At 36.5% G+C, this 26,508-nt stretch overlaps 1 protein-coding gene across 1 annotated transcript in view; it reads right to left on the minus strand.

Annotated features, from left to right (window-relative positions):
* Positions 1-26,508, minus strand: part of LOC307194431 (macrophage mannose receptor 1-like) — a gene marked incomplete at its 3' end in the record, with an annotated part of 193,115 nt that overhangs the window by 834 nt on the left and 165,773 nt on the right. The window contains exons 16-17 of the mRNA XM_079937523.1: positions 982-1,074; positions 772-834 (exon numbers count right to left, since the gene is read on the minus strand). Of these exons, the coding sequence (XP_079793649.1) occupies positions 772-834; positions 982-1,074 (156 nt within the window). The remainder of the gene's footprint in view (positions 1-771; positions 835-981; positions 1,075-26,508) is intronic.

The raw sequence follows: 26,508 nt of genomic DNA on the forward strand, positions 1-26,508 counted from the left end.
TACGAGCTTCCATTTAGAAGATGATTAAGTTTTAGGGATCTACTGTGCATCATTATAACTAGAGTTAACAGTACTGTATTATATACTTGGGAGAGTTGCTACAAGAGAGCTTCTTAAACATTCTCACCACAAAAAGACATGATAGTTGTGCGACATGATGGAGGTGTTAGTTAATGCTATGGTGGCAATAATATTTTAATAAGTGAATCATTGTACACTTTAAACTTCCACGATGTCATATGTCAATTATATCTCAATAAAGTTGGAAAAACGCTGAGGGAAAAAAGATATGAATGAAGTGCTATATGAACACAGAAGATGATGAGACATCATTTAGGAAAAGATATGTTTAAAAATATCTTTGAGCTGACGTTCACTGGTTGAGTAGAGTTTAGAATTGCAGAAATCTCTGTGCTTCTTTCTGAGTTATGGAAGAAGCGGAGGTACAGGTAAAGAGGTATCAAAGTATGTGTTATGAAACACAAGCAGGCACTTAGGATCAGCTACAATATTTACTGTAATTTGCTTTTGTTACTTAAACATGAGCAGTCACATAGGAAAAATAGGTCACTTCCGGCTAATATTTTCCTTATTACTTAATATATAAATGACACACATTCAATGTAATTTAATAAACTAAGTTAGCAATAAAATGAGACTATCCTATAATTTCTATTACTAAGCATAATATCCCTTCATGCTTCTGTGTGAGAAAAACAAGAATATTTCATTCTCTAACAGCACTAAAGTTTTCCAAAGTATGGAACCCACCTTCCTGGAGATCTGTGGAGGGTCCTGGAGAGAATGTCGGCTGAACATTTTGTTTAGTAAATGCTGTAAGAAGTAATTAGAAATTTACTTCATCAGACACAGATTTATGAAATAACAAAATATTACACATTAGCAAAATGAAACCTTTATTGTAAGACAGTTTCATCACAATTTTGATCTTTTTATATAGTCTTGATTAGAAAAACTTACAATTTTCCAACAAAACTCGCAAAGCAGCCACCAACAAAAGGCACATTACTCCTAAGACCCCAGAAATCAGCCTCCATGGAGTGGTCTGAAAAGCTATTAAGAAAGAGAGATAGGGTAAAGATTTAAAGAACAAACACAGGAGCTGAAGTTCTTAAAAGCAGAAACCAGTGAGAGAATCCAAAAAGTTCCTTGGTTTAATAACCCCATAATTTTGTCAATGAAATGTTGGAAAATGAAGACATTCCATTTAGAACTCCACCCAATACCAAAAATTTTATATGATGTACTTTATTCTTCAGTGAGATTAGCCATACCTTTTCCTCTTTATCAGCTCTATCTTATCAAACTGTACTTACCACTTATTTTTAAATTTGACAAAGAAGTTTAGAGATCTGTAGTAAAAAGAGATCAACAGGCACCAAGTTCGGTCTTGTGGGCTGATATAACAAACTCTTAGTTTTGTAACAGCAACAAAAAAATCACAAGATAGAGAATCTGATTCCCATTAGGTAGCTGAGAAAATGTAGGATCCATTAATAATGTTATTTTCTCAAGGAATCAGAGCTATTAAGTACCCAAGTCAGAAATCAAATGAAAGTTTGTCTAGACCCAGAGTCTTTCATTTAAATGACATGTATTCCATCATTGTTACAATAATATTAATACTATTGGGAGTGTGTCCTTCTGCTAATCTCAGTGTATTCGCTACTCTGAGAAATGTCAGGCTGCTCATAGCTTTGTAGAGGCTGTACTGTGAAGAGAAGACATGGTGTGGTGAGAGGTTCCCCAACCAATGTAGCGCTAATAACTTGGGAACCTGAGTTCATTTCACAGTACATTGAATTATGATATGTAAAAAACCACTTTTTTACAGGAACCATTTTTTACATGTATTACGTCTTCTCATACCAAAAATTACTTGCTCACAGGCATTTCCCCTAAAATAATTTAGCATCAGGAGATTCTGCATTAACATTAGAGTACTCCCAAAGGGTGTCGTCATTCACAACAGTTCAATGTGTCAAACTGTTAATCTGGGTGGTTTGGGGGATGTCACAACACAAATGGTAAATTAAAAAAAAAACACTTTTAAACATTTTGTTGATAATATTTAACATTCTCTATATATTTTCATGCTAGAATTATGTTGTTTATATTTTTCCTGGTAAATTCAGATGCCAATCAGAATTTAGAGCTATCCCTGTCAGAATCCACTCTTTAAACCTGTTGGAAAAATCTTCACAAAATCATTTCTAAGTTACAGAATGAAGAATCAGAAAAATGAAATTAAAGTAGAAAGTACAGATACATGGGGAGCCTACAAATGTATACTTTTGTCCTACAGCGTTGCCTCAAATTAGCCATACCCACAAGATACTTTTCCTGGTTATTTTAATTTTTTCATTTTATGACTTGGGCTGCACATACCTGCCATATGAAATGTTGTTCCAGTGTTCATGCAGGAAAGGCACGATGGCTGCTTGTTCAAGAACTGGGTTAGATCACGGAGCTGAGCTGTAGGCTAAGGAACCTGAAAGTTGTGTATGAAGAAATTTTTTCAAAAAGAAAACTTGTGTATTCAAGTGTGCGTGCATCATCTGCTGATGAGACACAGATGTGTAGTATGAACAAGAAGCAGTAAAATCACTATCTTCTAAAATGTTTCTGGAACCACAATACAGGAAATTCTCACTGAACTTGTGCAATGCACACCCTTTGACTATCACAAAAGAAGGTGACAGGAAGTTTTTTTCATGTTTAATGGTAAATTTACTTGGTATAATAAAATTCCACACATAAGTTTCCTTTTTCTAAAATATTTATTTATTTACTTTTTATTTTTTATTTTTTTATTTTTTTACATCTTTTTTTTTTAACATCTTTATTGGAGTATAATTGCTTTACAATGGTGTGTTAGTTTCTGCTTTATAACAAAGTGAATCAGTTATACATATACATATGTTCCCATATCTCTTCCCTCTTGCGTCTCCCTCCCTCCCACCCTCCATATCCCACCCCTCTAGGCGGTCACAAAGCACTGACCTGATATCCTTGTGCTATGCGGCTGCTTCCCACTAGCTATCTACCTTACGTTTGGTAGTGTATATATGTCCATGCCTCTCTCTCGCTTTGTCACAGCTTACCCTTCCCCCTCCCCATATCCTCAAGTCCATTCTCTAGTAGGTCTGTGTCTTTATTCCTGTCTTATCCCTAGGTTCTTCATGACATTTTTTTTTCTTAAATTCCATATATATGTGTTAGCATACGGTATTTGTCTTTCTCTTTCTGACTTACTTCACTCTGTATGACAGACTCTAGGTCTATCCACCTCATTACAAATAGCTCAGTTTCATATCTTTTTATAGCTGAGTAATATTCCATTGTATATATGTGCCACATCTTCTTTATCCATTCATCCGATGACGGACACTTAGGTTGTTTCCATCTCTGGGCTATTGTAAATAGAGCTGCAATGAACATTTTGGTACATGACTCTTTTTGAATTATGGTTTTCTCAGGGTATATGCCCAGTAGTGGGATTGCTGGGTCATATGGTAGTTCTATTTGTAGTTCTTTAAGGAACCTCCATACTGTTCTCCACAGTAGCTGTATCAATTTACATTCCCACCAACAGTGCAAGAGGGTTCCCTTTTCTCCACACCCTCTCCAGCATTTATTGTGTCTAGATTTTTTGATGATGGCCATTCTGACTGGTGTGAGATGATATCTCATTGTAGTTTTGATTTGCATTTCTCTACTGATTAATGATGTTGAGCATTCTTTCATGTGTTTGTTGGCAGTCTGTATACCTTCTTTGGAGAAATGTCTATTTAGGTCTTGTGCCCATTTTTGGATTGGATTGTTTGTTTTTTTGTCATTGAGCTGCATGAGCTGCTTGTAAATTTTGGAGATTAATCCTTTGTCAGTTGCTTCATTTGCAAATATTTTCTCCCATTCTGAGGGTTGTGTTTTGGTCTTGTTTATGGTTTCCTTGCTGTGCAAAAGCTTTGAAGTTTCATTAGGTCCCATTTGTTTATTTTTGTTTTTATTTCCATTTCTCTAGGAGGTGGGTCAAAAAGGACGTTGCTGTGATTTATGTCATAGAGTGTTCTGCCGATGTTTTCCTCTACCAGTTTGATAGTTTCTGGCCTTACATTTAGGTCTTTAATCCATTTTGAGCTTATTTTTGTGTATGGTGTTAGGGAGTGATCTAATCTCATACTTCGACATGTACCTGTCCAGTTTTCCCAGCACCACTTATTGAAGAGGCTGTCCTTTCTCCACTGTACATTCCTGCCTCCTTTATCAAAGATAAGGTGACCATATGTGCATGGGTTTATCTCTGGGCTTTCTATCCTGTTCCATTGATCTGTCTTTCTGTTTTTGTGCCAGTACCATACTGTCTTGATTACTGTAGCTTTGTAGTATAGTCTGAAGTCAGGGAGCCTGATTCCTCCAGCTCCGTTTTTCATTCTCAAGATTTCTTCCTGATTCAGTCTTGGCAGGTTGTGCATTTCTAAGAATTTGTCCATTTCTTTGAAGTTGTCCATTTTATTGGCATACAGTTGCTTGTAGTAACCTCTCATGATCTTTTGTATTTCTGCAGTGTCACTTGTTACTTCTCCTTTTTCATTTGTAATTCTATTGATTTGAGTCTTTTTCCTTTTTTTCTTGATGAGTCTGGCTAATGGTTTATCAATTTTGTTTATCTTCTCAAAGAACCAGCTTTTAGTTTTATTGATCTTTGCTATCGTTTCCTTCATTTCTTTTTCATTTATTTCTGATCTGATGTTTATGATTTCTTTCCTTCTGCTAACTTTGGGTTTTTTTTTGTTCTTCTTCCTCTAATTGCTTTAGGTGCAAGGTTAGGTTGTTTATTCGAGATGTTTCCTGTTTCTTAAGGTAGGATTGTATTGCTATAAACTTCCCTCTTAGAACTGCTTTTGCTGCATCCCATAGATTTTGGGTCATCGTGTCTCCATTGTCATTTGTTTCTAGGTATTCTTTTATTTCCTCTTTGATTTCTTCAGTGATCACTTTGTTATTAAGTAGTGTATTGTTTAGCCTCCATGTGTTTGTAGTTTTTACAGATCTTTTCCTGTAATTGATATCTAGTCTCATAGTGTTGTGGTTGGAAAAGATACTTGAAACAACTTCGATTTTCTTAAATTTACCAAGGCTTGACTTGTGACCCAAAATATGATGTATCCTGGAGAATGTTCCATGAGCACTTGAGAAAAATGTGTATTCTGTTGTTTTTGGATGGAATGTCCTATAAATATCAATTAAGTCCATCTTGTTTAATGTATCATTTAAAGCTTTTGTTTCCTTATTTATTTGCATTTTGGATGATCTGTCTATTGGTGAAAGTGGGGTGTTAACGTCCCCTACTATGCATGTGTTACTGTCGATTTCCCCTTTTATGGCTGTTAGTATTTGCCTTATGTGTTGAGGTGCTCCTATGTTGGGTACATAAATATTTACAATTGTTATATATTCTTCTTGGATCGATCCCTTGATCATTATGTAGTGTCCTTCTTTGTCTCCTCTAATAGTCTTTATTTTAAAGTCTATTTTGTCTGATATGAGAATTGCTATTCCAGCTTTCTTTTGGTTTCCATTTGCATGAAATATCTTTTTCCATCCCCTTACTTTCAGTCTGTATGTGTCTCTAGGTCTGAAGTGGGTCTATTGTAGACAGCAAATATATGGGTCTTGTTTTTGTATCCATTCAGCTAATCTGTGTCTTTTGGTGGGAGCATTTAGTCCATTTACATTTAAGGTAATTATCGATATGTATGTTCCTATTCCCATTTTCTTGATTGTTTTGGGTTCGGTATTGTAGGTCTTTTCCTTCTCTTGTGCTTCTTGCCTAGAGAAGTTCCTTTAGCAGTTGTTGTAAAGATGGTTTGGTGGTGCTGAACTCTCTCAGCTTTTGCTTGTCTGTAAAGATTTTAATTTCTCCATCAAATCTGAATGAGATCCTTGCTGGGTAGAGTAATCTTGGTTGCAGGTTTTTCTCCTTCATCACTTTAAATATGTCCTGCCACTCCCTTCTGGCTTGCAGAGTTTCTGCTGAAAGATTAGCTGTTAACCTTATGGGGATTCCCTTGTGTGTTATTTGTTGTTTTTCCCTTGCTGCTTTTAATATGTTTTCTTTGTATTTAATTTTTGACAGTGTGATTAATATGTGTCTTGGCATATTTCTCCTTGGATTTATCTTGTGTGGGACTCTCTGTGCTTCCTGGACTTGATTAACTAGTTCCCTTCCCATATTAGGGAAGTTTTCAACTATAATCTCTTCAAATATTTACACAGCCCCTTTCTTTTTCTCTTCTTCTTCTGGAACCCCTATAATTCGAATGTTGGTGCATTTAATGTTGTCCCGGAGGTCTCTGAGACTGTCCTCAGTTCTTTTCATTCTTTTTTCTTTATTCTGCTCTGCAGTAGTTATTTCCACTATTTTATCTTCCAGTTCACTTATCCGTTCTTCTGCCTCAGTTGTTCTGCTATTGATCCCATCTAGAGTATTTTTAATTTCATTTATTGTGTTGTTCATCATTGTTTGTTTCATCTTTAGTTCTTCTAGGTCCTTGTTAAATATTTCTTGCAATTTGACCATTCTATTTCCAAGATTTTGCTTCATCTTTACTATCATTATTCTGAATTCTTTTTCAGGTAGACTGCCTATTTCCTGTTCCTTTGTTAGGTCTGGTGGGCTTTTATCTTGCTCCTTCTGCTGTGTGTTTTTCTGTCTTCTCATTTTGCTTATCTTACTGTGTTTGGGGTCTCCTTTTTGCAGGCTGCAGGCTCGTAGTTCCCGTTGTTTTTAGTGTCTGTCCCTAGTGTCTAAGGTTGGTTCAGTGGGTTGTGTAGGCTTCCTGGTGGAGGGGACTAGTGCCTGTGTTCTGGTGGATGAGGCTGGATCTTGTCTTTCTGGTGGGCAGGTCCACGTCTGGTGGTGTGTTTTGGGGTGTCTGTGGCCTTATTATGATTTTAGGCAGCCTCTCTCCTAATGTTCCTGTCTTGCTAGTTGTTTGGCATAGGATGTCCAGCTCTGTAGCTTGCTGGTCGTTGAGTGAAGCTGGGTGCTTGTGTTGAGATGGAGATCTCTGGGAGATTTTTGCTGTTTGATATTATGTGGAGCTGGGAGGTCTCTTGTGGACCAGTGTCCTGAAGTTGGCTCTCCCACCTCAGAGGCACAGCACTGACTCCTGGCTGCAGCACCAAGAGCCTTTCATCCACACGGCTCAGAATAAAAGGGAAAAAAAGTAGAAAGAAAGAATTAGTAGAAGTAGAAAGAAAAAAAGAAAGGGAGGGAGGGAGGAAGGAAGGAGGGAAGGAAGGAAAAAAAGAAAGAAGATAAAGTAAAATAAAATAAAGTAAGATAAAATATAATAAAGTTATTAAAATAAAAAATAATTATTAAGAAAAAAAAGAAAAAAAACCAAAAAAACAACGGACGGATAGAACCCTAGGACAAATGGTGGAAGCAAAGCTATACAGCATAAATCTTGCTCTCAAAGTCCACCTCCTCAATTTGGGATGATTCGTTGTGTATTCATGTATTCCACAGACATCAAGTTGATTGTGGAGCTTTAATCTGCTACTTCTGCAGCTGCTGGGAGAGATTTCCCTTTCTCTTCTTTGTTCTCACAGCTCCCGGGGACTCAGTTTTGGATTTGGCCCCACCTCTGCGTGTAGGTCGCCTGAGGGCGTCTGTTCTTTGCTCAGACAGGACGGGGTTAAAGGAGCCGCTGATTCGAGGGCTCTGGCTCACTCGGGCGGTGGGGGGGGGGGTGGTGGGTGCATGGAGGGCGGGGCGAGCCAGCGGCGGCAGAGGTCACCGTGACGTTGCACCAGCCGGAAGGGGTGTGTGGAGAGTAACCTGTGCTCGCACACAGGCTTCTTGGTGGCGGCAGCAGCAGCCTTAGTGTCTCCCGCCCGTCTCTGGGGTCCGTGCTTTTAGCCGCGACTCGCGCCCGTCTCTGGAGCTGCTTTAAGCAGCGCTCTTAATCCCCTCTCCTCGCGCACCAGGAAACAAAGAGGCAAGAAAAAGTCTCTTGCCTCTTCGGCAGCTCCAGACTTTCCCGCACTCCCTCCCGGCCAGCCGTGGCGCACTAATCCCCTGCAGGCTGTGTTCACGCCGCCAACCCCAGTCCTCTCCCAGCGCTCCGACCGAAGCCCGAGCCTCAGCTCGCAGCCCCGCCCGCCCCGGCGGGGGAGCAGACAAGCCTCTCGGCCTGGCGAGTGCTGGTCGGCACTGATCCTCTGTGCGGGAATCTCCCCGCTTTGCCCTCCGCACCCCTGTTGCTGTGCTCTCCTCCGCGGCCCCGAAGCTCCCCGCCTCCACCACCCAAGGTCTCCGCCCGCGAAGGGGCATCCTAGTGTGTGGAAACTTTTCCTCCTTCACAGTTCCCTCCCAGAGGTCCAGGTACCGTCCGTATGTCCCTATTCTTTTGTCTCTGTTTATTCTTTTTTCTTTTGCCCTACCCAGGTACGTGGGGGGTTTCTTGCCTTTTGGGAGGTCTGAGGTCTTCTGCCAGTGTTCAGTAGGTGTTCTGTAGGAGTTGTTCCACGTGTAGATGTATTTCTGGTGTATCTGTGGGGAAGAAGGTGATCTCAGCGTCTTACTCTACCGCCATCTTCCCGGAAGCCCCTACAAAATTTATTTTTAAATTTATTCTTCAAGTCACTGAGTATTACTTTTGTTTATTTCCTTCTCTCAAGAAGTTAAAAATGTATGTAACTTTTTAACACTACTTTCAACAATTAACTCAGAATGTATTAAATGATAGTTTAGGAAAAAATAATTTTTGTAAAATTGTTACATGCTCATTTTGTAAACAATGTTGTGGAGTATGAACCCAGCTATCCCTTGAACTTTTTTGTTTCTTTGTCTTGGAATTTTTCTGTCGTTTTATTTTCCAACTATTTAGGCTCTTTTTTGAAGTAACCCATCATTTTCACATTATTTTGAAATCTTTTATCAGTAGATGTTTTTATTATTTGGTTTTGATATTTACATACTGACAAATTATTTTCCAGAAGGGAAAGATTTAGATTAACCAAAAGTCCGTGTAAATGAATGCCTGTTTTCCTGCACTTTGTCCAACTCTGTGTGGTTGCATTTGGCTTATAAATATTTACTGATTCTGTAGGTGAAAATGTATATCATTAATATAGTAGTTTGTATTTCTTTGGTTAGTGATGAAATAAAAGTCTTTTAGTGTGATTATTATTGATAAAAATCTTTACATTAGCAAGAAAATGATGTTTCTATAATTTAACCTAACTCTCTTTCTTGTCTGTGTGTGACTAGAAAGTTATAACTATTTACTTATACTTTCTTTCAGTCGTTTATCAGTTTTATCATCTCATGGTTTACATTTAACATTTTAGTTTATCTGAAATTTGTTCAATTATATGTTGTGAAATTAGAGATCTAAGTCTATGTAATGCTTCAATTTGAACCAATATTCCACCTGATTCTATCACTTTTAACATTTTCTAGATCAGCTTATTCAATTATTTATTTTCAAAAACAATAGTCATTTTTCTTCCTTTTCTGGTACAAAAAATAGTTTAATTGTTCTAAATATTTAAACAGCAACATTCTTACAATGCCAATTCCTCTTAAATATCATTTTTGCTGGTGCTAAATGAATTGGTCAAAACTTTCAGAAAACAATTTGAGGAAGTGTAAAAAATTCTTAATTTGAAAATAACTTTATCCCAGTTGTTTTGAGTTTACTCAGTAAATTTATAGAAGGGTAAATATAGAAAAGGCCCTATGTATAAAATTATTTATTATTCAATATTTTTAAATACTCAAATTTTCACCTTTAAATAGATTTTAACATATGTTCTTTAATTTTCAATAAAATTGAGAGCAGTGCAAACCTGCCAAAACTCTACCTACAAGTAACCACCAAAGACATAGCACGTTACAAATCATTATTTTGCTTTACACATCAGTAATATTTGTTGGGCTTCCCCGGTGGCACAGTGGTTGAGAATCTGCCTGCCAATACAGGGAACACGGGTTCGAGCCCTGGTCTGGGAAGACCCCACATGCCGCAGAGCATCTGGGCCCGTGAGCTATAATTACTGAGCCTGTGCGTCTGGAGCCTGTGCTCCGCAAAAACAGAGGCTGCGATAGTGAGAGGCCTGCGCACCGCGATGAAGAGTGGCCCCCCCTTGCCACAACTAGAGAAAGCCCACGCACAGAAACAAAGACCCAACACAGCCATAAATAAATAAATAAATACAAATTTAAAATAATATTTGTTATATTAAACAACGGTATACTAGGGTATAAATGTCTCATAACTTTAACAACTCCCTTAATTGTGAACCGTTCTCTTGACAACTTTTTGTTCTTTTGTTTTTCCAATTTAGCTTTTAGTAAATAAAACCAAAAACAGGTGCTACACAACTTTGAATATTTAAAAAATATTTTGTAAGATAAATTACTTAAAATAGAATTGCGGGTAAAAAGCCTGTATATTTTATGTTTTAATAACTATCGACAATTTTATACTCACAGTCATTTGCCAATTCAGAAAAGTATCAGTTATTTAGTGTTCTCGCAGGTGAAAGTTGTTCTATTCTTTTCATTTGCTTTCTTTCTTTATTAATGAGATTGAATAAATTAAAAAAATTTTATACATTACCTTTTAATTTCTTTTGTTTATTTTTGGTGATTCATTGGCCTTGTCTCTTTAATTTAGATGGTCTGTGTGTCTGCCTCTGTGTGTGAGTATGTGCCTGTAGGTAAATATAATCTAGTTAAGTAGAAAAAGACGTTAGGCTGGCAGATTGAGAGATACATGGTTATTGTACAAATGTAGACTCTACCCAGTTCTTGAAAGAGTTGGGGTTTTCCTCTATTAGTAAAGAATCTCCTGAGTAATGGGTTATTTCAGTGACACAATAAACTTTATGCCAACCTGATTTGAAATAAAAACTTTAATATTAAATTTAAATAATCAACACTTTGTTAATGTAGTTGTGTTTTAGCCATAGGCTACACATTGTCAACATGATTCATTATACAGAGAATGTTGAGAGGGGAAAACATATCTACTCCTTAATCTGCTCCTTTCAAAACCGGATTCAAAGAGGAAATGAAATGTATAATCTCATTAAAGGGGAATAAAATTATTCTTCTGAAGAAGGACTGCAAAGTTGGGAGAGAGATTTAGTCTCTCATTTCCTCCCTTTCTTACCCTTTTAATGTTATACCTAAATGTTTACTTGTACATCAGAATGAAGGCAATTTTCACTGTCTGAGCTGATACAGTCACCATGTAACTCTTTTCCTCACATTTCTCTATTGCATAGATATTAAAGAGAGACACAGAAAGATATCAAGATTGAGCTGAAACAATCTAAGTCTTTCCAAAAAATAATGTTTAAGAGTAAGCAAAACAAGGGTATTGTAAACAAGCAAGAGGTAACCTACACAGAACCAAGATTTTCCAAATCTCAACAGAAGCAAAAAATACCCAAGACAAACCAGAGAAGTGTCAAATCAAGTGAACAGCAAGTAAACTACACGGAACTGAAGTTTCCAAGGCCCTCTCACCTTCAGCACAGAAAATGGTTGTTTAGGAAAAAAAGAAAAGGTACAATATTATGTATATTTTGTTATTTGCTAGATCTTGATTCTTGGGTTTAGAAGATTACTTCTCTCAAAACCACTATAAAATTGCCTCATTACACTAATTATCTATCTTCAACACTCTCCTTAATTATTTTAGGATATTACCATGGAATTGTTTGTCTCTTAAATAGTCCTTCACTATGTTCCTTTCCTCTAAAATAGCATTGATTCAAATTCCTACAGAATTGCATTACTTGTAAGAACTACTGTGAAAATTCTATTCCTTTTTTTGTGTTATTTTAAAATAATTCTTGATATTAGTCTTCCATTCAGTTCAATATAACTCAGTCCCACAACTATGTCTGAATTTGTTCTGTGGGCCTGCTCTGGACTTAGGGTACCTACAAAGATGAAGAAGCAATAACCACTTAGCTTCAAAGAACTAACAGAATTTGTTAGGGGAAAGACAGATTATAGAGAAAAAAAGTATTTTGGCGGTAGAGCTTATATGACTTCATGATTAACTGAAAGTTGGAGGTAAGGTGAGAAATGAGTAGAATAAGATAACAAGGTTTCTAGCTTAAGTGACTAAGTAGTTAATCATCTTACTCACCATTAAGAAAAATAATGTTTAATCCAGTAAAAGTCAGATCATATATGGCATTGAATTGTCTCTTGATCACTTCAGAGGACAACGTCCATAATGAAATTAGATTAAAAGGCTGGATATTCCAGAAGAGGATGGAAATGGGTGGGAAAGACTCAGTAGGTAAGGTTGCAAATAGAGATGATGGGGGTGAAAAGTCTATCATAGAGAAAAGCAACATATAAGGCTTGAGTAGAGGAAGACTCAAGAAAGGTACATACGAAATGTATGTCCATTTCTGTTAAGAAAGAACTGAAGTCAACAAGAAGCTAATAGGGAGGAAATTTGGGTATCAAAGAACTAGGGTTCTCAATGTGGCTGAGAAATAGTTTTATTCAGGATGAACTCATTCAAGAATTAGAAAATGAATGGTTGCCCTCTAAGGGTGAAACACAATGGTCTTAAATTTTACATTTGATGACTTCTGGGAAACGATGGAACTTCATCATTGTTTCTGTTTTCTTTAGGGTTACACCACCGACCTACAGCATGGCAACTGGTGACTGGGAGTCTAGGGATCTTGTGTGTGGTCTGGATGACAACAGTGGGTGCCTCGCTTGCAAACTGTAAGTAATTAAGAAAATAATCTGTTTTTATTAAAATCAGTAACATAATACATTTCAATGATTTGCTTTCAAGACTGATTTTTACGTTGTCTTAATTATTTTATCCTATACAGAACTAATTACTACCATAATTTTTACCACAGTATTTTCTAGCAGAGAAGAACAAAACTGAAAAAGATCACCTGTTTCCACACTATCTTCTAAAAATGGTGGTGAGTATTCTCTCTGTTCAATCCACTTCTAATATTGATCATTGGAACTAAAGGGTTTGCCTTCCTGACAGCCACAAAACTTCGTGAATCATGATAGAAAAATGCTGTTTTATGGTATGGTCAATGTTTTATCAAGGAAATATTAATATTGGGCAAAATAAGAAAGAAGACATAAGAGAATGTGAAAAGACCCAAAGTATTATGTATAAAAGATAATTATTGTTTGCAATTTGATTATTATTAGGAGAAAATGGGATTTAAATTATATTAAGGTGGGGGGCGAGAGAAATGTGTGAAGAGGGTCAAAAAGGCAAAAAGAAAACAAATGAAAAGCAAGGGAGTTGTGTCTCATTAACACTTTTTTCTTTCTAGCTTTCTCTGATGGATATTATTCCTCTAACATTTATGACATTACAAGCATATAAATTTTACATTAATTTTTTTATACATCCAGATACAATAGCCATAATATAGAAAGCTGTTTTTGTTTTCAATTCTCTTTTTTTCACTTATCGCGGGTTTATTCAAATCCTTATCAGTAAATTAAGCACTTAAAAAACAGCAGGGGTGGGGCACAGTGGGGGGGGGAAGAGGAGGAGAGGGAAAGAGAGAACTTTCCTAATTGAGTCTGTTTTTTCAGGAAGTCGGGATGGTTCCCCTCTGTCGTCTTTTCAGAGAAATATTTGCTTTTTCATGAACAGTGTAAGATTCTCAGCACAGATGCATTTGCCAAGAAAAATATCTCTTCCACACACAAAAACCAAAAGTGTAGGGTTCCTTCGTCATTGAGACTAAAGGCATTCCTCATGAGTATTCCTGATGAATAGTCCCTATAAGCAAATTAAAAAAAAAAGGAAATGGAAGGAAATTAAAATAATGGAGTAAAAATATGGAAAGAACTAATTGAAAGTCTTATTAAAAATAAATTCTTTGAATAAAAAAGGGAAAATCTCAATAGATGCAATAAACAGGAGACTAGACCCAGCAGCTGTTAATTTTTTATTTAAATTAGTGATTGCTTTTCAAAACTTCTTGATGTCTCCCAGAAAAAAAATATTAATGCCAAATATTAGCTGTTCATATTGCTTGTTTTTCTTCAATTCACCTAATCTGAAAATAAAAAGCAATCAAATAGTAAATAATTAAGGAAATGCAAATTATGACCCCAGTGAGTTACCACTACACAACCATCCAAAATGGTTACAATTTGAAAGGACTGACGGTAACAAGGACATGGAGTTAACTGTACTGGTGCAAATCCCCAACAATTTCACTCTTAAACATTTAAAAAAGAGACATGAAGACATATGTCCACATAAGACATGTGCAAAAATGTTTATAGACAATTTATTTATAAAAACTAAAAATTATAAGCAATCCAAAAGTAAATCACCAGATGAATGGATTACAAATTGTGGGTTAGTCATATGATGGACAAGTCAGCAATGAAAAAGAATGAAATCCCTATACACACAACCTGAATAAAACTCAAAAACATTATGTTGAGTGACATAAGATGCAAACGAGTTGATATTGAAGGATTGTGTGTATACGCATTGCATACAAAGGTAAAAAATAATTTACAGTGATGTAAATCAGATCTGTGGTTGCTTGGGTAAAGCAGGTGTGGGGCATTAGTTGGGAATTGACATGAGTTAACTTTTGAGGTGATGGAAATATTCTAAATTTTAAATGGGGAGGAAGTTACAAAGGTATATTCATTCATCAAAACTCATCAAAGTGTGTACTTCAAAACAATGTAATTTATTGTGTGTAAATTGTAACTCAACCAAGTGGATTTAAAAATAGCACAGGAAGGGCTTCTCTGGTGGCGCAGTGGTTGGGAGCCCGCCTGCCGATGCAGGGGACGCGGGTTCGTGCCCCGGTCCGGGAAGATCCCACATGCCGCAGAGCGGCTGGGCCGGTGAGCCATGGCCGCTGAGCCTGCGCGTCCGGAGCCTGTGCTCCGCAACGGGAGAGGCCACAACAGGGAGAGACCTGCGTACCGCAAAAAAAAAAAAAGAAAAAAAAAAGAAAAAAAAAAAAATAGCACAGGAAGACATAATTAAAAGCAGTGAAGCTAACTCTTCTTCCTCTCTTTAGTCCTATTCCTCAGAGGTAAATTCTCACATAGCTTTGTTTTGTACTAATGTTTTCCTAGTCTTTCCATAGTCCTCTTTGGAAATAAAAAGCAATTTATTGTTTTTTAACAATAAAATATAATAAAATAAAATAAAATAAAAAAGTCCTATTTCTTTTTTATTTTTACTTCTTATTCCTTTACTACTACTTTAGTTGAATTTCTAGCTTTAAAAGTCAAGAGATGCAATTCAAGCTCTACTTCTCTCGTAGGAAGGAAGAGGTTCAGGGTTACAGTCGACAGGTGGCAGGGAACCAGAGTTGCTGCTCTAATTTCTACCTAAGGGATGGTGCTTAACAGCTCAGGCATCTAAGTTTATGTATTAGTGAAGTTCAGCTTCCCTTTTTCTCCTCATTAGATCCAGATGTCTAGATGGACACAATTTTTTTAATTTAAATTTTAGTTTTACATCTAGGTTTCTGATAAAACAGCGGAAATCATCAAGGGCCAAAGATGGAGAGAAAGCTTGAAACGAGAGAAGCATTCTGACTCTGAAGTTACCACTCTCTGGGGTTATTTCCAGTTTTAATAACTGTACAGTCTGGATTGAACCACTACAACAGAGACAGAGAATGAGGCTTTCACTTAGCTTGAGCAAAAGAGTTAAAAATTAGTTTCTCATGTAAAGCTTGAGGATATTAAAACAGTTTTTTCTATATTAGCTCAAGTTCTAGTTGACTATACAGACCTTTCTGTAATTTCTTAGGCAGACTCACTTAGAATTTAAGGTTATATTCCCTGTGTGATCCTGGGTTGGTAGGACCCCAAATCATCACAGAGAAAGTACATGCAGATGATCCATCTAAGAAAAGGACACTAGCTCAGGTCCAGATGATTGTCATATATAAAAATTAATTTAAAATACCAAATTGCATAGGGAAAAAGTCGTAACAGTACTTAGCTGAGATAACAAAGAAATTAGATGCTAATACATCCAGGTAATTGAAGTATCAGATACAGAATGAAAATTAGATGTCTTTCAAATATGTAAAGCCTTGAAAAGTGGAATTAAAGACACAAAAACTGATATGGAAAGTACAAAAGGACCAAACACAAACTTAGTCTTTTCCTGGATGTTTTAAGAAACAGAGCCTGAGGCAAGGAATAAAGTAATAAAGTTTTATTTGGGAGAGAAAAAATCAGGTCATTGAGGGTGTGTAAACAGTGGGAAAATAAAAACTGAAGTAAAAAAATAATATGTTATGATTCTGGTTATTATTTCATAATGAGCAGCAAAATATCACAGCAAATTGCTCAGAAGTATGTTTCTGTTCTGCATACTAAATTGCTTTTGAATGATTGCAAAAGGAGCCCATGCAGTTGAATAATTAATGGGAGAAAGAAAGAAAAAGAAAAAAAGAACAATTTGTAGGCTGAGGGTGGAAGCAAGATATGAATGAGAGAAAATCTTAAAGAAGAAATTTAAAGTATAATTAATATATGAAAAGATGCTCACTTTCACGGGCAATTAGAAAAAATTGTAATTAAATAATGGTACATTATTTCAAATTTCAAAGATTAGTATAGATTTTTTAAAATATGAAAATTTTAAAAAGTTAGAAAAATGAGCAGATTAAAGGAAGACTCATACACTGTTGGTGAAATTGTGATGAGCAAAAGCAAACATATGCCTTCTCTGTTATACTCTTTACTATTTACCTCAAAGAGAATTTTTTGAGCTATAATTGACATGCAACATTATATTAGTTTAAGGGGTACAATATAATGATTTGACATTTGTATATATTCTGAAATGATCATCAAAATAAGTCTAGTTAAAATCCATCACCATATATTGTTATAATTTTTTTTCTTTTGATGAGGACTGTTTTTTTTAATAAGAGGACTACTTTATTTTTAAATTTTATTTATTTATTTTTGGCTGTGTTGGATTTTCGTTGCTGCGTGCGGGCTTTCTCTAGGTGCAGCGAGCGGGGGCTACTGTTTGCTGTGGTGCGTGGGCTTCTCAATGTGGTGGCTTTTCTTGTTGCAGAGCGTGGGCTCTAGGCATTCGGGCTTCAGTAGTTGTGGCGCACGGGCTCTAGAGCACAGGTTCAGTAGTTGCGGCGCACAGGCTTAGTTGCTCCGAGGCATGTGGGATCTTCCCGAGGCATGTGGGATCTTCCCGGGCCAGGGCTCGAACCCGTGTCCCCTGCTTTGGCAGGCGGATTCTTAACCACTGCGCCACCAGGGAAGTCCTGATGAGGACTTTTAAGATCTACTCTCTTATCAACTTTCAAATATACAACATGGTATTATTACCTATAGTCACCACACTTTACCTTCCCAGAATTTATTTATTTTACAACTGGAAGTTTGTACATTTTGACCATTTTCACCTACTTCCCTCACCACCACACCTCACCTCTGGCAACCACAAATCTGTCTGTTTCTATGACTTTTTTTTTTAGATTCCATATAAGTAAAATCATAGTGTATTTGTCTGACTTATTTCACTTAGCATAATGCCCTCAAGGTCCATCCATTTTGTTGCAAATGGAAGATTTCCTTCTCTTTATGGCTGAGAGTTGGGAGCCTCTGTGCTTCCTGTTCCTGTATATCTGTTTCCTTCTTGAGGTTTGGGAAGTTTTCAGCCATAATTTCTTCAAATACACTTTTCATCCCCTTTTTTCTCTCTTCTCCTTCTGGAACCCCTATTATGTGTACGTTGGCATGCTTTATATTATCCCATAGATCTCATACGTTGCTTTTGTTTTTCTTTCCTTGTCTTTCTGTCTACTGTTCTGATTGGGTGATTTCCATTTTTCTATCTTCTAGATCACTTATTCATTCTTCTGTGTCATTTAGTTGGCTATTCATTGCTTTGAGGTTGCTTTTTTTTTTTTTTTTTTTGCGGTACGCAGGCCTCTCAATGTTGTGGCCTCTCCCTGTTGTGGCCTCTCCCGTTGCGGAGCACAGGCTCCGGACGCGCAGGCTCAGCAGTTTTCCCAGCAGGCAAGAGGGCTTGTCTCCTTTGTGCAGGACCCAGGACTAGGATGCCTAGATTGTGGCTCACCCTGCTCGCTCCTCAGGTTGAGAGTCCTTTTTTTTTTTTTTTTTTCAGATCCCTCCCAGGGGTGCAGGTCCCGAGCCAATGTCATTTTTTCCCATCCTACCCAGTTATAGGTTTCTTGCAACTTTGGTTGTGTAGTTCTGCTAGTTTCCAGTTAGCTTTCCATGAGAACTGTTCCACATGTAGATGTATTTTTGATGTGTTTGTGGGGGGAGATGAGTTCCACATTCTCCTACTCCACTGCCTTGATCCCCTTCCCTAACTGTATGTTTTTGATGATTATAAAAAAGATTATTAAAATATGCAAATTGCATATGTTTATTAAACAGTTGAAGTATAAGTTTTTGTGAAATTAGTTACTGAATTTTATTCCATATATTTAAAATAATTAATAATAAAAATTTCTGACAAAAGTGCAATAGTTCATTAATTGCTTTTTGTGTTCATATGATTATATATTTTTTAGACTTTTCAATATGCATATATAATTTTTATTTATTTATTTATTTGCGGTACGCGGGCCTCTCACTGTTGTGGCCTCTCCCGTTGCGGAGCACAGGCTCCGGACGCGCAGGCTCAGCGGCCATGGCTCACGGGCCCAGCCGCTCCGCGGCATGTGGGATCTTCCCGGACCGGGGCACGAACCCGTGTTCCCTGCATCGGCAGGCGGACCCTCAACAACTGCGCCACCAGGGAAGCCCTGCATATATAATTTTAATCACATCAAACAATTGTATAATATTATTTGGGATGCATTTTCCTTGTGGGTAAAATTTTATAACAAATTTTTAGTAGAAAAATTCAAAACATGAGCTAAATATTAATTATTGTTAACTATGGTTTGTGTAAAACTTGCCCAGGAATGTTACAAAAAATGCTTGTTTTGCTTTCTATCTAATATCCATCTGTAAAACAAACACAAAGATATAGTAATTGTGTTAGTAGTAGTTATTCAGAGTACACATTAAATATGTTTACATTTTCTAGAATGTTCCTGTGATCTTTGTTCAACCCACTGGCTTGGATTTGGAAATAGCTCTTATCATCTTTCCAATAAATCCAAAACCCGGGCGGAGAGCCATGCTGCCTGTGCAGAGCTGAATTCTCACCTTCTAAAGATCGGTATCAAGGAAGAGCTGGTAGGGCAGACACTTCTGTTTTTTTTGTTATACTATAACTATATCTGGTTTCAAAGCATTAGTGATTGACACCATAATTTGGGAAAACTGAAGGTTCTCAAAAGTGTATGATATTTTCTTACTTTGACTCAATTTTCTTAGGGAGAAACTCCACTTTTTGAACATTTAATGCTAGAAGAAAACCACATTAACAAATGAGATACCTTGAGAAAAAATCTTATTAATACTAAGTGGATGTGGTGCAAGCCCTTGGGAGAACTTTAACCAATAACAGTTGAGCCAGAAAGGAGTGGATTATAATATGCACACATTTCTGGTTTATGATTTCTTTTCCCAATTGGAAATTTTATCCATGCTTGAAATGAAAGGCTGGATAGGTCTCAAAATCAATGAAACCAATAAATCCTGGTTAAGGGAAGATGGCGTCACAGTAACTGAAAGCCTGAGTGTATAGTGTTTTGATAACTGAACTTTTCTGAGAGTATATGACAATTCGTGTGTATGTGCATGTATGTGTGTGTGCGTTACGTGTGTAGGGCACAGAAAGAGCAACCAAGAAAAAGGAAATCATTACGGTTTTTGAGGATCAGTCTGTGGGATTTAATTGGGGGAAAATTTCCAGTTCTTTCTAAATAATATCACCTTTAGGGCCTTTACTTTTTTAACTTTACTGGACTCTTAGGAGAAACTTATGCATAGTTTTAGGCAAGCTGATAAATCCATAAACTTCTATCATATTGGCTTATAATTCTACTTAAATAAACAGGATAGGATTAGATACTGTTCGGTATTTTGTGTTAAGCTTAATATTTTGTAATTAAAGACTGTCAATCTTCAGGGTTTAATTCTTGTTTTGATTAGTTTGTTCCTTTATTGTTTCTCATTTTGTTTGTCCTTTCTAATTTTAAGCTTGAGATAAAATTGGCATTTGCGGATATCACACCTTGCTTTACAATTTTTTTCACAGATTCTTGGAAATGGAGAACGATGGTTGTCCATATATCGAAGGAAATTATGTTTATGCTTGTAACTGTTCATCTGGGAAAACTTACGTCTGTGAGTTTAATATATAGCAGCTGTTTTCCTAATACATGTTGTGATTGAATCCTAATTAATTAAAGAAGTACAAAATATTCTGTTGCCTTTATAAAATTTTACAAATTATTGTTAAAGTTTTTTTTTTTTACTGCACTCACAATACTTTAGTTAAATTTTCAACCTTTAAATGTATTAGAAGTGAGGAAAATTCACCACCCACAAATTCTTTGGGAGTGAGTGTTCTCCCTATGAGAGCTCATATTAATATTAATTTATTAAATAAAGTTAGCAAACTGTTTGTTTTAACATCTTTATAGGAGTATAATTGCTTTACAATGGTGTGTTAGTTTCTGCTTTATAACAAAGTGAATCAGCTATACATATACATATATCCCCATATCTCTTCCCTCTTTAGTCTCCCTCCCTCCCAGCCTCCCTATCCCACCCCTCTAGGTGGTCACAAAGCACCGAGCTGATCTCCCTGTGCTATGCGGCTGCTTCCCACTAGCTATCTATTTTACATTTGGTAGTGTATATATGTCAGTGCTACACTCTCACTTCGTCCCAGCTTACCCTACCCCCTCCCTGTGTCCTCAAGTCCATTCTGTAGTAGGTCTGCGTCTTTATTCCCGTCCTACCCCTAGGTTTTTCATGACCTTTTTTTTAATTTTTAGATTCCATATATATGTGTTAGCATACGGTATTTGTTTTTCTCTTTCTGACTTACTTCACTCTGTATGACAGACTCTAGGTCCATCCACCTCACTACAAATAACTCAATTTCGTTTCTTTTTATGGCTGAGTAATATTCCATTGTATATACGTGCCACATCTTCTTTATGCATTCATCTGTTGATGAACACTTAGATTGCTTCCATGCCTTGGCTATTGTAATAGTGCTGCTATGAACATTGGGTTCATATGTCTTTTCGAATAATGTTTTTCTCTGGATATATGCCCAGGGGTGAGATTGCTAAATCATATGGTAACTCTATTTTTAGTTTTTTTAAGAACGTCCATACTATTCTCCATAGTGGCTACATCAATTTACATTCCCACCAGTAGTGTAGGAGAGTTCCCTTTTCTCCACACCCTCTCCAGCATTTGTTATTTATAGACTTTTTGATGATGGCCATTCTGACAGGTGTGAGGTGATACCTCACTGTAGTTTTGATTTGCATTTCTCTAATAATTAGTGATGTTGAGCATCTTTTCATGTGTTTGTTGGCCATCTGTTTGTCTTCTTTGAGAAATGTCTGTTCAGGTCTTCCACCCATTTTTTGATTGGGTTGTTTGGGTTTTTTTGATATTGAGCTGCATGAGCTGTTTGTATGTTTTGGAGATTACTCCTTTCTCCGTTGCTTTGTTTGCAACTATGTTCTCCCATTCTGAGGGTTGTCTTTTCGTCTTGTTTATGGTTTCCTTTGCTGTGCAAAAGCTTTGAAGTTTCATTAGGTCCCATTTGTTTATTTTTACTTTTATTTCTTTTGCCTTGGGAGACTGACCTAAGTAAATATTGCTATGATTTATGTCAAAGAATGTTTTGCCTTTGTTCTCTCCTAGGAGTTTTAAACCATTTTAAACCATTTTGAGTTTATTTTTGTGTATAGTGTGAGGGAGTGTTTTAAGCTGGTTGTCCAGCTTTCCCAATACCACTCGCTGAAGAGACTGTCTTTGCTCCATTATATATTCTTGCCCCCTTTGTCAAAGATTAATTGACCATAGGTGTGTGGGTTTATTTCTGGGCTCTCTATTCTGTTCCATTCATCCATATGACTATTTTTGTGCCAATATCACACTATTTTGATTACTGTAGCTTTGTAGTATTGTCTGAAGTCTGAGAAGGTTCTGCCTCCAGATTTGTTATTTTTCCTCAGGATTATTTTGGCAGTTCTGGGTCTCTTCTGGTTCCATATGAATTTTAGGATTATTTGTTACAGTTTTGTGGAAAATGTCATGGGTAATTTGATAGAGATTGCATTAAGTCTGTAGATTGCTTTGGGTAGTATGACCCTTTTAACAGTATTAATTCCTCCAATTCAAGAGCATGAAATAACTTTCTATTTCTTTGAATAATCTTCAGTTTCCTTTACCAATGTTTTATTGTTCTCAGTGTATAGGTCTTTCACCTCCTTGGTTAGGTTTATTTCTAGGTTTTTTTTTTGGATGCGATTTTAAACAGGATTTTTTTTGGATGCAATTTTAAACAGGATTTTTTTTTTTACATTCTTTCTGGTATTTTATTGTTAGTGCAAAGAAATGCAACAGACTTCTGTGTATTAATTTTGTATCTTGCTACTTTGCTGAATTTGTTTATTAGTTCTAGTGGTTTTTGTGTTGGAGTCATTAGGGTTTTCTACATACATAGTATCATGTCATCTGCATATAGTGACAATTTTGCCTCTTCCCTTCCAATTTGGATACCTTTTATTTATGTTTCTTGTCTGATTGCTATGGCTAGGACTTCTGATACTGTGTTGAACAGAACTGGTGAGAATGGGCATCCTTGTCTTCTTTCAGATTTTAGCTGGAAGGCTTTCAGTTTTTCATTGTTGAGTATTATATTAACTATGGGTTTGCTTTTATTATGTTGAGGTATAGTCCCTCCATACCCACTTTGGTGAAAGTTTTTATCATGAATTTTATTAAATGCTTTTTCTGCATCTATCAAGATGATCAGTGGTTGTTGTCTTTTCTTTTGTTTATGTGGCATATCACATTGATTGATTTGTATTTGTTGAACCGTTCTTGCAACCCTGGAATGAATCTAACTTGATCACAGCATATGATCCTTTTTATGTATTGTTGCTTCAGTTTACTAATATTTTGTGAGGACTTTTGCATCCATATTCATCAAAGATATTGGCCTGTCCTTTTCTTTTTTTTTGTAATATCTTTGTCTGCTTTTGATATCAGGATGTTGGTGGCTTCCTAGAATGACTTTGGGAGAGTTCCCTCCTCTTCAGTCTTTTGGAATACTTTGAGAAGGATTGGTATAAGTTCTTTGTATATTTGGTAAAATTCCCCAGTGAAGCCACCGAGACCTGGACTTTTATTTACAGGGAGTTTTTTAAAAAATTACAGATTGTATTTCACTTCTAGTGATCATCCTGTTCAAATTTTCTCTTTCTTCTTGACTCAGTTTTGGCAGGTTGTCCATTTTAAAAACTTGTCCATTTCTTCTGGGTTGTCCAATTTGTTGACATAAGTGTTCATAGTATTTTCTTATGATTTTTTGTATTTCTCTGGTATCAGTTGTTATTCCTCCTTTTTCTTTTTTTTTTTTTTTTTGGCTCCTCTCTCTATTCTTCTTGGTGAGCCTGGCTAGAGGTATGTCAATTTTGTTTATCTTTTCAGAGAAACAGTTCTTGGCTTTATTGATCTTTCTATTGTTCTTTATCTCTATTTTATTTATTTCCTCTCTGATGTGTGTTATTTCCTTCCTTCTGCTGACTTTGGGTTTTTTTGTTCCTGTTTTTCTAATTCTTTTAGGTGGTAGCTTAGGTTGTTTACTTGAGATTTTCTTCTTTCTTGAGAAAGGCCTGTATTGCTGTAAACTTCCCTTTTAGAACTGCTTTTGCTGTGTCCCATAGATTTTGTAAGGTTGTCTTTTCATTGTCATTTCTTTCCAGGTATTTTCTGATTTTCTCTTTCATTTCATTCTGACCCATTGGTTTTTAGTATCATGTTGTTTAGTCTCCATGTAATCATTTTTTTTTTCTCATTTTTTTCCTGTGGTTGATTTCTAGTTACATATGGTTGTGGTCAGAAAAGATGTTTGAAATAATTTCTATCCCTTACATGTCTTGAGGCTTGTTTTGTGTCCTACTATGTGGCCTATCCTTGAGAACGTTCCATGTGCACTTAAAAAAGAGTGTGTATTATGGTTTTTTTGTATGTAACATCCTGTAGACATCAATTAAGTTCAACTGTTCTATTGTGTCATTTAGGATCTCCTTTGCCTTATTGCTTTTTATGTCTGGAAGATCTGTCCAGTGATGTCAGTGGGGTATTAAAGACTCCTACTATTATTTTATTCCCATCAATTTCTCTCTTTACGTCTGTAGTGTTTGTTTTATGTATTTAGATTCTCCTAAGTATATTGGGTGCATACATGTTAACAAGTGTAATATCCTCTTCTTGTATTGATCCTTTTATCATTATATAGTGTCCTTTGTCTTTCATTATGAACTTTGTTTTAAAGTCTATTTTGTCTGATATGAGTATTGCTACCCATACTTTCTTGTCATTTTCATTTGCATGTGCCATTTATCTTGTGGTTTAAGCCTTCTTTTCCTCCCCTTCCCATTGTTTGGTTAGGTGATATTTTTAAAAATTACCTTTTCTTGAACTGCATAGTTTGACTTGGGTTTATATCGTTACATCAAATATTCCTAGTGTAGGGCTTCCCTGGTGGCACAGTGGCTGAGAGTCCGCCTGCCGATGCAGGGGACATGGGTTCGTGCCCCGGTCTGGGAAGATCCCACATGCTGCGGAGCGGCTAGGCTCGTGAGCCATGGCCGCTGAGCCTGCGCATCCAGAGCCTGTGCTCTACAACAGGAGAGGCCACAACAGCGAGAGCCCCACGTACCACCAAAAAAAAAAAAAAATATATATATATATATATATATATTCCTAGTGTAATATAGACAACTAGTCATGATTGGAGGATGAATTCATGAATGATATAATGAGTAGTTATTTAATATTTCTACCTATGTCATGGTGATACAGTTTACTATTGTTTGTGTTTTATCCTTTCAAGGGGCATTTATTTTTATCAGAGGAAATCTGCAGATTAAATTATTTATTTAATAAGAATAAAATGGAACATAAGAACTAGGGCAGAGAAATAGAGATGGTATTTTGAAAACGATGGACTTTGTGCCAGGTAGAGTATGGTTGAGAATGTAGAAATTCCTCAGGATAATTAGTGACAAATATCCTTAAATATGTTGAAAATGGGATTATGGCTTTTAGAATTTCTTCCATGACAATAGAAATGAAATAATAATGGATATGAGGAAATAGTGTATGTACTGCCAAGATTTAGCAACTAGTTTAAAAGTAAAACTTGAGGTATTTGAAGTTGCAGTGTTCATGATTGAGATGGAAATAAGATAACTGCAGGGTGGCTAAGCCGCCATCTCCTCAGATCTTGTAGAATGTGAAAACAATTTCTCAGAGACATTTGAAAATGGAAAATCTAAATGACACACTTAGAGGTCCATTTGTCCTTTCAACTGGAGCCCAAAGTCTCCTAGTTTCTGGAGGTTTGTGATGAGGTAAACTGTCTTCAAAATAGCCTATGTGTGAGGGCTTCCCTGGTGGTGCAGTGGTTGAGAGTCCGCCTGCTGATGCAGGGGACGCGGGTTCGTGTCCTGATCTGGGAGGATCCCACATGCCGCGGAGCGGCTGGGCCCGTGAGCCATGGCCGCTGAGCCTGCGCATCTGGAGCCTGTGCTCCGCAACGGGAGAGGCCACAGCAGTGAGAGGCCCATGTACCGCAAAAAAAAAAAAAAAAAAAAAAAAAAAAGTTTAAAAAAAAAATAGCCTATGTGTGAGAATTTCCTCTTCAAACCTGAAGTGACACATTGATGAGAAATTAACTTTTTCCACTCTTGTTTCACTCTGAGCCTTCACAGGGCAGTCTGTGGAGGTCACAGACATTTATTCTTTTCCTAGATTTATGTTTTTAAATTTCTTCTTTTAATTTTTTAAATTCTTCTTTAAATTTCTTCTTTCTACCCAGCTATAGCAGGCCTCTTTTATGAGAGTAACCTGACCTCCCCACTAAAGGATGCACAACTTTCTGGCCAACAGAAGGTATGTGTCCCTCCTCTCCTGTCTCTCTACTAGACCACCTCACTTAGTGGGAAATAACAAATGTTAAATGTAATGCAAGTGAGGTACAATTAATATACAACAAAATCAAAGTAGAATATTGGTGTTTTTTTAAAATAATTCAGGGTAAAAAGCAACCATAAAACATGAAATATGTTGGAAGATTTCTCAAAGTATTCAATTTATTGTCTGTAGGAAGTTAGTCAATTGCATATGCACTTGCATATTTGGGTTTATAAATCAATATAATATTAAGTGAAACCCACAGACATCATGGCAGGGAACAATTAGTTTGGGATTTTATAATCAGTAGAAGGTGG

The sequence above is a fragment of the Stenella coeruleoalba genome, assembly GCF_951394435.1.
Source record: "Stenella coeruleoalba genome assembly, chromosome: 11".
In the NCBI taxonomy this organism is placed as follows: domain Eukaryota; kingdom Metazoa; phylum Chordata; class Mammalia; order Artiodactyla; family Delphinidae; genus Stenella; species Stenella coeruleoalba.